We start from the raw sequence: 11,625 nt of genomic DNA, 5'->3' as shown, positions 1-11,625 counted from the left end.
TTTGATCCGACGCCCATGGACATTAATTGGAAAATTAACCTACTTTTCATAATAAGAATTTCGAAATTATAAAAATGGCAACATTAAACCTTGCAGTTGCCTCTCCGTCATTGGTCAAAACAAAACGCTCTGACAAGACATTGTTTAAATATTTTCCGACTGCGCAAGATTCTAATCGTACTACATTTTGTACTTTTTAGATTTTCGCCATTTTGGCGCTTACCGTTGCGGTTAGTATAATATATAACATTTTGTACTACAACAGACTCGTATAAGTGGGAACGGGGGTTTATCTATTATATATTAAAAATTTAAATTTCTTTATAACAATAGATTTTATTACAGTGATATAGTTGAATTATTTTGGGTCTACATCCACAGATGAAGGTTTTTCACAGTTGAAACACATTCACAAAAAGTCAATACTCTTTGAAAAAAAAAAAACAAACAATATTAAACATATCCATATATTAAAAATTAAAATGTTATTAATAACAATGTCAATTTAGCACACATTTTTAAACTAAATATGAAATATTTTTTATGTGTTGAAATTTTATTGATGTGATGTATTACGAAAAAATAGCACTTAGCGTGGGTTTCCACTGTAAACATCTACACATATTTTGTCATCTTCTCATTAGCTTTGTATAAACTTAGATAATGTTAGTAACAATAGTTTTTTTAGTTTTTTTCAAACATATTAATCTATTTTATTACAATAAACATTACTAACTTAGTTCATTAATTAAAAAAATTATCATTAACAGTAGGTTTCTGAGACCATAATCTCAATTTAAAACATATTGTTTTCTCTGTTTTGTCGAAAATAATGACAGGGATGACGATATGTTTTATATAGAAATATCGATCTTAGAAACCCACAGTAATTAACATTACAAAGTGACATTGTAGCAAATCTATGTATTAGAATTGGCCCAGTTAAAATTTAACTGCAGTTAATTTCCAGATTAATTAAAAAATCTACATCCCTGTCGAATATTTCAAAATATTGTGCTCTAAATTAACTTCATATCCAGATTATAAATAAAAGTGGTAGGTCAATAATAATTTTAAAATGATTAAATTAAATTAGTTATTTAATAAAATTATGACATTGTTAGTTAAATAATATGATTATAAAATGTTTTCTGATAATGGTTACGCCATGTTTTTGTATTTAGTGAATAGATTGTAAAGAACTCGTAGAGTTGATTTGAGGTCGAGATTCACGATATCTGAAATTATAAAGTTTTAATTTATATTAGGAATTAGCCGTCGAATACGACTTCGTTAGCTCAGAATTAAGGCTTTTTCCCCATCAAAGCCCCTTCAGAATCATTCAAGACGTTCAAGACGGACAAAATTTTTAAAATTTACCGTTTCATTATAAAGAACATAATTTTTTTTCTCAAGTTACATACAGATACTTCAATTATGTATGTGTATGGATACATAAAAGTAATTAAATCGTTATTTAATTCATAGAATTACCTTCAGGTCTGGCTTTCGGCTTTGCCAAACCTACATCCTGCATCAGTTCGAAAGCAAATGAAACATTGTGAACTTTCTGATCAAAGTCCTGCGGGGTCAAGTGGAAATCATACAATGGCACAAAGAAACCTTCAAGTAAACCCATCAGCAGGCACAGAAATACTCCATCATGGAATTGTGTGTCCAAGTCGATCACCTCCAAGTTAACTTTGCTCAGATGTTTGTTTACAAATGTTATCAAAGACTGAAAACAGTTAGGCAATTATAGATAGAACATTGAAATATAATAGATCAAAACATTTGAAAAAAAAAAACATCACTTTGCACTTTCGTCATAGAATAAAAAGCAAAAATATAAAAAGTTCTGTACATTATAAACATGGTTTCTTATAAGTCGCTATATTTTATGTCTTTGTCGAAATTTCTAACTTATATAATTAGTTTCAAAACACAAAATAAAAATATTTTCATGTTTGTTCCATGAAAGATTCAGCTGGCAGTTTTACATTAGTCTATATAAAAGAAGGTATAGCTGGATGGACGAGGTGGATAAAGATCTTCGGGAACTACAGGTCAGGGACTGGGTCAAATGTGGAGACTTGTTGTCGGTGGCCAAGGCCCACTTCGGGTTCACTGTGTCACCCTAGTTAGTTATATAAAGGAATGGTAATTCTGTTATAGTGACAGTGGTAATTTCTATCTAATAACACACTAAATAAAAAAAAAAAGATTACCTTCTTAACAACTTGCAGTTTATCTGGTGCATGATCAAACAGTGCATCAAAAGCATCTCTCTCACATTTCATGCCCAAATCATCATAAGTTGTAGTTATGTCCTCTATGTATGTCCTACAAAACAATCACAATAAATATATATACTATTTCTTGTCTTCTATATTTTTATAACACAAATCCGTGCGGAATTAAAAAAAACATAATAAGTAGCCTATTTGTTCTTCCAGACTATGATCTACATCTATGCCAAATTTCATCGAGATCCGTTAAGCCGTTCTGAAGATACCTTCAAACATCCATGTATCCATCCAAACAATTGCATTTATAATATTAGTAAGATTATCTACTTTACCTGTGCGATAGTTGATTAGGAGCATCTTTCTTCACAACCACTACATTGACGCTGACATTCTCTGGCAGACGTACTGGCGCACGGAAATGACGTGCCAAAGCGACTAACAGATGTAAAATTGACACCACATTTTTTGAGTGAACAGAGTCAACGCTCCACTTCTGAGCAGGTTTTGATGTTCCAAAAAGCACCTAAACATAAAGGTTGTTTGTCTTATATATCTATTAAAAAAAAAAACCTTCTACCGGTAACCGTGTTCTTGCGTCAAACATTTCCAATAAGACTGAGAGATGATTCATACCTATATGGTAGTGTAAAAATAAATGCAATAGCAAAATCAAACAAAAAAAATATTTACCCTATTCACAGCTCTCAATACAATAGCCAACTTCTGACGTTGACCCTCTTCCGATTGTGTCACCTCAGGCACATCCAACTTTGTTTCAGTCAACTTTTCAAGTAGCTTTTGTAAAACTTGCCCGTCATAAAGATCCTCACTTATATCTTTGACAATAATTCTTTGCATAGCAAGCTCATCGTTGATCCAATCTATTAATACTTGTATCAACTCTTTCACCCTAGGATCTTCTAATGATCTAGGTTCAATGATCGCTCTCTCTTCATTATCAACTGAAATATAATTTACATCACTCATTGCACTTGTAGACATTTTAAAACCAAATATATTCTCTATGTTAATTATATTAAAATGTTTGTTAACTACAGTTCATTTCACAAAATGAACTCGTTATCTCACTCTGACGCAAGGATAAAATAAACAGTATGTTAAAAATAGATTATCAATCAATATATCCTGTGCCATTGTCCAGTTCAGTCTTTGTTTTATATATGAACAGTTTATTGTCTTTAATTGGTGTTAAAAATTATCATTCTTCATTTGAACTTTATATCAAAATGTGCAAGAAGGTAATTGTGATATTGTTTTTTTTTAATAATAAATTGAAAATATTTGCTGTGATATTGTTGATGTGGATTCTTGGTGTTTAATAGAAAGATATAATAATCAACTAATTTTTAACTTATATAGGAACGGCTAAAACACTCACATATATATATACGTGACGACACCGGATATTTTAGCCGTTCCTATATAAGTTAATGATAATGTCTCACGAAAGTTTGAATAATTTAACTAATTTTAATCATGATGTGAGTGAATTATTTTTTTTTTACTTCCTGTATTTAGTTTTTATAAATAATAATATCACAGTGCTACGGATAAGGAGTTTGATTGTGTAAATTTAATGTTACTATGAATATTCCATATAATAATGGTTTTAAAATCTCTCAAATTTGGATGTATAAAACTCTTCCTCAATGTGCCAACACAGCTGCATAATATAGTTATGGTGATAATTTGACCTTGGAGTTTATTGACTTAGTAAGATTTCTGCAATAGATCAGCTGAGGGGCAAAGAAGTTTGTTCTTTGTGTATTGTTGTTTTTATTTTCCACTTTTCTCTTCGATAACTACATCTACACTTTTTATTAGGATTTGTTCATACTTTATAACAAGGTCAACTATAGGTGTAGAAATTAAATACATATTAGAAGAGTAACTAAGCTAATAAACTATATAAAATTAAGGCTTACGAAGGCTGTACTCCTCGGGAGGAATTTCTGGTGCAGTTGGGCTTCCTGGTGAATCAATTGCATACTTTCCTTCAGCTTGAACATCTTGTACTGTGCATAAAAAATAATTTAACATGTTACTGTATTTCTGTTTCTCTTAATTGTTTTTCCATTTAGAATAACATATTTTACGATCAAAAGCAATATAATGATTACGTTAAAAAGTTAAATTAGTGCAGAGTAGAATGAGGTAATCTATAATTACACACCCCACACATGTTTTGTAAACTTTAAAATTAGAACAACTCACCTTCCTTTATGCGCTTCTTTCGGCCAATAGTACCGATTTTATCCCAAAAAGATTCTTCCTTGTCTTCCTTTTTTGGTAAAACGGGTGTTCTAGGAGATTTTGGGCGTGGTGAAGACATTGTCGATGAGGAAACTTTAACAAGAAAAATGAGTCACCATCAAATAACATTCACGAGATTGTTCAAATTAGCAGCCATCCGCACTTTTATAACTATTAAAGAACGATGGTTTTTTTCATTATTTATAAATAACATACAATATTTACCTTTAAAAGTGGGTAAGTTTTACTTATTTTTATGTCAGTCAAACCAAAGATTAAAGATGCTGAACGTCAAGTAGCTGAAAAACAATATCAATCTGTCAAAACACAATGTCAAGTTGCCAATTTTTTTTTTTTCGCCCATGGCGCAGGCTATAGTCTTTCGACCATACTGCCTAGTCTTCCGTAGAATTTTTTCCTTTAATTATATATTAAGTTCATTTATGTCTTTCGTAAAACAATAAGTAATCAATTAGTTAATTTAAATTTCTTTTCCAAATCCATTTTTTAAGTTATGTCAAATCGTTGTCAAGTGGTGTCAGATGTATTATCACCTGTTTTGTTAGTAGTCGAATCCTTGCAAATATCCATTGTACATAGTCAAGTTGTCAAGTAAAAAAAGCTGAGAAAAAAAGTTGCTTGGGAACTATTGTGTTACCAGGTAGTAGACGGCAAATTTGTGCATATGTAATAAATCGCCATTATTTATTTATAGACTTATATGTAAAAGAAAAGGTTTAAAAAGTCAGTAAAAGTGTTATTTACTGATTCATTGTTGAAATTTTGCTTTTAGGCTTTGATTTACAACAAAGCTTTCATGTATTTAAAAACCAAAAGGGCCGGATCTGCGCCAATGTGATCTTTGGTGGAATGCTAACATGGAATGGATGAAAACTGTCAAACAGTACCATTTGACGAACTGAGTGTGTGTATTGTGTGGTGATAAATATTCAATTACGGGCATTTAAAACAAAACATTGTTAAGCCGTGAATTAAAATAGGATTATTGCGTTATTGATTTTCGAGCAAATATCGGAGGTATGATTTAATAAATTTTATTAATCTGTACTGTGTAAGAATTTTGAGAAATTGTAGTAGAGCATAATAATGGAATCATACCTAAAAATAGCTTTCAGATTTTATTGCATCATATGTTAGGTTCGCCTTAGTGTAATAGTGATTGTGGTTGGTTTGTTTTTATACATGGGCACTCATATTGCAGAACTCAAAATGGAGAAGATGGGTAATCCGCCGCCATATGGATGGGGAAATGGCCCGAGGATGCAGCCTCCGCCAGCCGCGCCGCCGAGTTACTCACAAGCTGTGGGTGGTGTGGGACCTTCAAGTCCTTACACACCGCAATATCCTGCAAGTAATTACCTCATTTATAAAAAAAATTATAAGATGTCCTTCAAAATCTGTTAACATATGTATGGATTATGGCCTTGTAACAGTTTTGAATTTTTACTGCCGCCACACAGTACTTTGTATTAAATATTCCATATGCTAGCCAAATATGAAAGATGAAATCCACATATAATAAATATTTTCATGTGCTAAAATTATTACAGTAGTTGTAATAGAATAATTTAATCATAATTATTAAATTTAAAAACAAAACATTACAGTTAAATTTTATAGTATTTGATAGGATACAGTCTTTAGAAACACAATGAGAGATGGCCAGGAAGAGAGGTCATGACTCTCGGGAATGAGGAAATGATGCAAAGAGAAAGGAATGGATGTATAAGTAGTGACAGTAGTGATAATTGTTTTACAAGGGAAGTTAACCTTTACTTCATTGTTTTAAGTATAAATTTGACTTAGAAATATAAATGTTTGTTTAGCGGCGGGTCCACCAATCGTGACTACTGTTGTGCCAGTGGGATCGCATCCAACCCACATGATCTGCCCCAGTTGCCAGGCCGAGATTGACTCGGAGACTCAAACAAAGCCGGGCATCATTGCTTATATCTCTGGGGCCATCATCGCACTTGGCGGGTAAGTCTAAAGAAATCATTGAATAGATACAGTAAACATTATATTTCTGTGGCAATTTGTATGAAACTATGGGCTTATATTCAATATTTTGAAACAAAATGAATTTAAGATAGTATAAATTTAGTTAAAATATTTTAAACAATGTAAAATGCATTTGTTCTATCATCATTGTTTGGCAGGCTTTGTTGAGCTCAAAGATACGCAACTAGAAAAGAGGCTTTTAAAGAACACAAATTAGTAATTTTATCCAAGAATGCTGAAGTTATGATAAGATTAATTTAGATAGAATTATTGTCGGAAACCGCGAATTTGTCTTAACATGGTGTTGCTATTAACACAAAAATACATACGAACAGTAAAATTGCGAGTTACGGAAACGTGAATAAGGAATATTTATAATAGGTAGTTTGACCTACGTAAGCCAAGAAAGCAAAAATTGTGCTTTTCATTGTAACGCGATGTAGTATTTTTCGTTTGCGCGTAATTTTATTCTTTCGATATCTCCTAAACTATTAGACAGAATGATATAGTTTCAGGGCAAATATAATCTACATTAAATTCTCTTGAGAATGAACTTATTTATTTACATAAGGGTTAATACTGAACTCGAATAATAGCGTCGGTAATAGGGCATGAATTTAATTGGTGTTTCTAAAGAAAAAAATGGTTATTGTGAGAAAACTATAAAAAAATAAATATATGCTATCGCCGATTTTTATTTAGAACATTTAAAGAGCTACAATTCTTTCATACATAATTTTTATGTAGGTCCTATAGTTTAGCCTACGTAAGCGATGAAAGCAAAAAAGTCTCTAATTTCCGAATGTATTTTGAAGCTAAATTCAAAATCTACAAGTCTTCTAGTCATTTAAAAAATAAATAGTCAAATAAATGGGACCTATCTGCAAGCACTACTTTTCGATTAAAATAATTTTTATCAAAATCGGAGCATCTGGAACGGGGCTTCGCGGTAACACACATAAAAAAAATTACAGTCGAATTGATAACCTTCTTCTTTTTGAAGTCGGCTAAAAATTGAGAGATAAAGTGAATAGATGTCATTTAATAAAGATAACTTGTATATATTTTTCTCTTTTATAGCAAAAGGTGGCAAACGAGCAAATGGCTACTTGAATTCGTTGAAATAGCGAAATGGCCATTGCCCATAGACCTCTCATTTGCAGATGCATTGCCGACTTGTAATCGACAGAAGAGGAGACGCATAACAGAGGATATTTTCCCTTCGTATGCGCTTTCTCCTCTGTCAAATCCACTTCCCCTTCCTATCACTTAGATATATCTAAAGGATAGGATGGTGAAGAGCACTAAAATTAGGCTTAGGAATGCGAAATTACTTGCACTTCACGCCTGACTTCTTTGTGGTCATGGTATTACACCGTTCAAGTCGACTTATTCGTGTAAAAGATGCTATTGCCGTGCGGCCATTATCACTTGAATTTTGGAATATAAGGGTTTAAAAGTAATAACAATATGCAGTTCGGTTTCAAGTTTTATCATATGTTATTTTTTTAAAGCTTAGTTTTAAATTAATGTAATAACGGCCTTCTCCACCCCACCCCTATCTCAATATCGGACCCGTATTTGATGTATACTCACTTATATTGTTAGTGGTCCGCTGGCCAGTACATCGCCGCGCGCATCTTAAACACGGACAATCAGGAATTGATTGGACGCTAGTATTGATTTATGCGTAGCTGCGCGATGAAATTAATTTCGTTCCACCGAACCTGTGCAACCTTAAATATGTCCAGGTTAAACGCAGGATTGATTATATTGAAAAGAACGAGATTCTATTCAGATATGTGACTTACATTTGCAGTATTTCAAAAATAATTTTATAAGGAGACATTTAAAATTGATCATCTTTTCTTAAAAAAGAAAAAATATGAAAGTGCAGTTAACAGCTATGCGACACTTGTTGATTTTATTACTAGAATTTGGCAAACGATCATTTGAGCGTCAAGTACCCACATAGATTCGTGAATTTAAATATTTAATTACGTCTTAGTTTGGTATTTTTAAACATCTTGTATTAATTGAATATTTTTTATAGTTGCTACTAGTTATAAGAAGTAGAAATTGTGCAAACACTACTGATAATGTTAAAGAGAAAGTTTGCAAACAGTTGTATTTGGAAAGTCTTGAATTGCGACATGCATACACATGATTAGCGTGTATTTCAAATGTCGTGAATCTTTTATTGAATACTATTGCATCTTTGTTTCTTTTACAGATAACTAGCTTTTACCCACGACTCCGTCCGCGCGGCATATATAATAAAAAACGGGGTAAAAATTATCCTAGGCCCGTTTCCTGGTTCTAAGCTACCTGCCCACTAATTTTCAGTCAAATCGATTCAGCCATTCTTGAGTTATAAATAGTGTAACTAACACGACTTTCTTTTATATACATAGATGATAAAGTCTATATTGTACAGATAGTCATTAACTCAACTAAAATTGACGATTGGCAGATCAACTCATACTTAGCATATGTGAAGAACATCATTGAACAGGCTGACAGAGCAGTTCAATTTCTTCTGCAGGTATAAGTTGTGATCGGACCCTCTGCGACTCGTGGGTTTGCGCGCGGCTCGTCGGCTCGCAAAGTTATAGTACATCGCGTTGAGCAATGTGCTGCCAATTTAGTTATTGAGCCGCAGCTCAACGGTTCGAGCCTATGTGAGCTGAGATTTTGAACTGGTTCAGAGCTGATCAATACACCGTTATACACAGGTGCTACGTGCAAATTCACTACAAAGTTAGTTTTCGTTGCGATCTGATGTTCATTTCTTATTCTAAAATCAAGCGCTTCATCTTACTTCTTTCTAATATTATAAATGCTTATGTTACAAGGTATCTCCAGAATGACTCAACGGATCTCGATGAAATTTGGCATAAATGTAGAACATAGTCTGGAAGAACACATAGACTACTAAATAAATTTGTTTTTTTAATGAATTCCGCGTGGACAAAGTCGCGGGCGACAGCTAGTTTCTTATAATGAATGGATGCAGCAAATATTTTTTTCGATGTCCGATCGGTGGAAAATCAAAATTACATAGCTAAAGTATAGCAATAACTGTGTGTAACGAACGTAATTCTCTCAAGCAATCTTATACCGCATAGTTTAACTATGTTAATAAGTAGCCCACATTAACGAACATTGCACCAAGTAGCCCTTCAAAAGAAATTTGAGCTAACCACAAGAGTAACTGAGTAACGTGGAATTGTGTATACGACTTTTGAAAATAAATATTATAGTACCAGCCGTTATGTACGAGTACTTCAGCTTCAAGTGATCCGCGTACGAATGTATGCATTTTTATAACAATTATTACACTTACTATAAACTTCAACTTCATTGCAAAACTTGACCGCTTGAAGCTTTCAGCTCCAACTTGTAGCTGTATACATATAACGTTAGTTTCGCTCTAATTAGACTTAGTTGATGCTCAGAGCTTCGTTAATTGTCTACGTTGTTGTGAGGGTATATTACTATTTAAGCAGCAGTTCCGCGAAGTAGTTCTGCAACAACCTTTGAAATATTCAACCATTTCCAACATGTTTCGCTACAAGCTTGTTAGCGTTTGAATTGTGATTTCAGTAGCTCGCTTCACTTGCATATTTTGTAATTAGCGAAGTTTAAATTAAACAACAGCTTGTTAGTGCGGTGTTGCCACACGATCTGTTTACATTTAAGGTTTTTAATCTTCAATTTCAATGAAATTATTAATGTTTTTTTGTTATTAAACTTCTAAACATTTCGACTGACTTTGTTGAACATTTTCACGTTTTAGTTTACTAGTTAGAACTGGGTAGGTTAAGAATCTGTTTTGATTTTGTTGCAGTTGTTTCTGCGGCTGTTGCTTGATTCCGTGCTGTATTGACAGCTGTATGGATGTACATCATCGCTGCCCCAACTGCAGCGCCTACCTCGGCCGCTATCGTCGATAAACACCCGTACAACTAGCATAACTCCCTTCAAACATCGGACCTTCCGAGTGATAGGGAGAGCATTTAACTCTTAATGTTGTCCTTGTAACCGTAGAATTACACTGCAATAATCATTTGTATGAATATAAATTGTTATCAATTTCATTCTCACGACAGTCGAATTCTACGGTTAAACTATCCCAGCGTAATCTCTTCTCAATTTATCCAAGTCGATGTTAGTATGTCCTAAGTCAAAACCTAGATCTAGTCTAGTATCCGCATCACACTAGTAGGTAGATCCCCTGAATCTCGTATACCTTTTTTGAAACAATATTGATGTCTATTATACAATATACAACTTTTATTAATTTAAGATACACATTAATGTTTACATGCGAATAATAATTTACTTTAGTATTAATTTTTCGCTTTTAATAACTTTTTAATATCTACGTAAGTAATTTAAGAGTTTGAAATAATTGTGGGAGCAAATGTTGATGTGGAAATATCGGGGTAATGTAGAAGTGAAGTTTTATATATCCAACGGACCTTATGTTTGAAGAAGGAACAATATTTTTTTTTATTTTACACATTTTCTTAGTCGTAAGATTTTGTAATTTTATGGCGTAATACATAAGTACACTTTAATGTTTTAATGTAGATTATTTTTAAGTAATAATTTTTATCTCTTTTTCTGTGAATAATGCTTATGGTTTCTCAATTACATTTCATATTTACTATCCGTCGAACTATGGTATAATTTTACATAACATTAAATACTACAATTATGTTATAAATGTGAAATAAATGTTTTGTCAGTCATCGAAACAATTTTCATTTCACAAATTACTAAATAGTACAGAACAAGACTTGTTTTATTTAATATTCCACGCAAGAAGCTTTAAAATAAATGAATTAGGTCGATAAAAATGCCCTTCATTATTAAAGAACATCCTAAATATATAAATTCACTCACTGGTATATAAGTAATCCCCTTTGTTGTTTTTGATAAAAAATGAGACAATAATTGTTATTTATCCAAGTGTCATTCTCTAGTACTCGAATTCTATTTTTAAACATATTTCCAACAAATAAATTATCAATCTGTCGAGTATGCTACTATTTGAATTTTTTACATTCTATTT

The 11,625-nt window shown here is 32.4% G+C and overlaps 2 protein-coding genes across 2 annotated transcripts; one reads left to right on the top strand and one right to left on the bottom strand.

Moving 5' to 3' along the window:
• Positions 1 to 1,122: 1,122 nt before the first annotated feature.
• Positions 1,123 to 4,616, bottom strand: LOC106717272 (beta-parvin). Its single transcript, XM_014511076.2, has 7 exons — positions 4,485 to 4,616; positions 4,196 to 4,285; positions 2,940 to 3,211; positions 2,582 to 2,772; positions 2,229 to 2,343; positions 1,495 to 1,738; positions 1,123 to 1,238 (listed from the first exon to the last, which is right to left on the bottom strand). Exons 1-7 carry the CDS (start codon positions 4,600 to 4,602, stop codon positions 1,162 to 1,164), a joined length of 1,107 nt encoding a protein of 368 aa, XP_014366562.1. The 5' UTR covers positions 4,603 to 4,616; the 3' UTR covers positions 1,123 to 1,161.
• Positions 4,617 to 5,379: 763 nt separating this feature from the next.
• LOC123720906 (LITAF domain-containing protein-like) lies at positions 5,380 to 10,867 on the top strand. Its single transcript, XM_045686181.1, has 4 exons — positions 5,380 to 5,561; positions 5,746 to 5,895; positions 6,371 to 6,524; positions 10,396 to 10,867. The coding sequence occupies exons 2-4, from the start codon at positions 5,754 to 5,756 to the stop codon at positions 10,499 to 10,501; spliced, it is 402 nt and encodes a 133-aa protein (XP_045542137.1). The 5' UTR covers positions 5,380 to 5,561; positions 5,746 to 5,753; the 3' UTR covers positions 10,502 to 10,867.
• The last annotated feature ends 758 nt before the right edge of the window (positions 10,868 to 11,625 follow it).

This window comes from Papilio machaon, chromosome Z (assembly GCF_912999745.1).
Source record: "Papilio machaon chromosome Z, ilPapMach1.1, whole genome shotgun sequence".
Lineage (NCBI taxonomy): Eukaryota > Metazoa > Arthropoda > Insecta > Lepidoptera > Papilionidae > Papilio > Papilio machaon.
The sequence above is the reverse complement of the archived record's forward strand: the minus strand, read 5'-3'. Positions and strand labels throughout refer to the sequence as shown.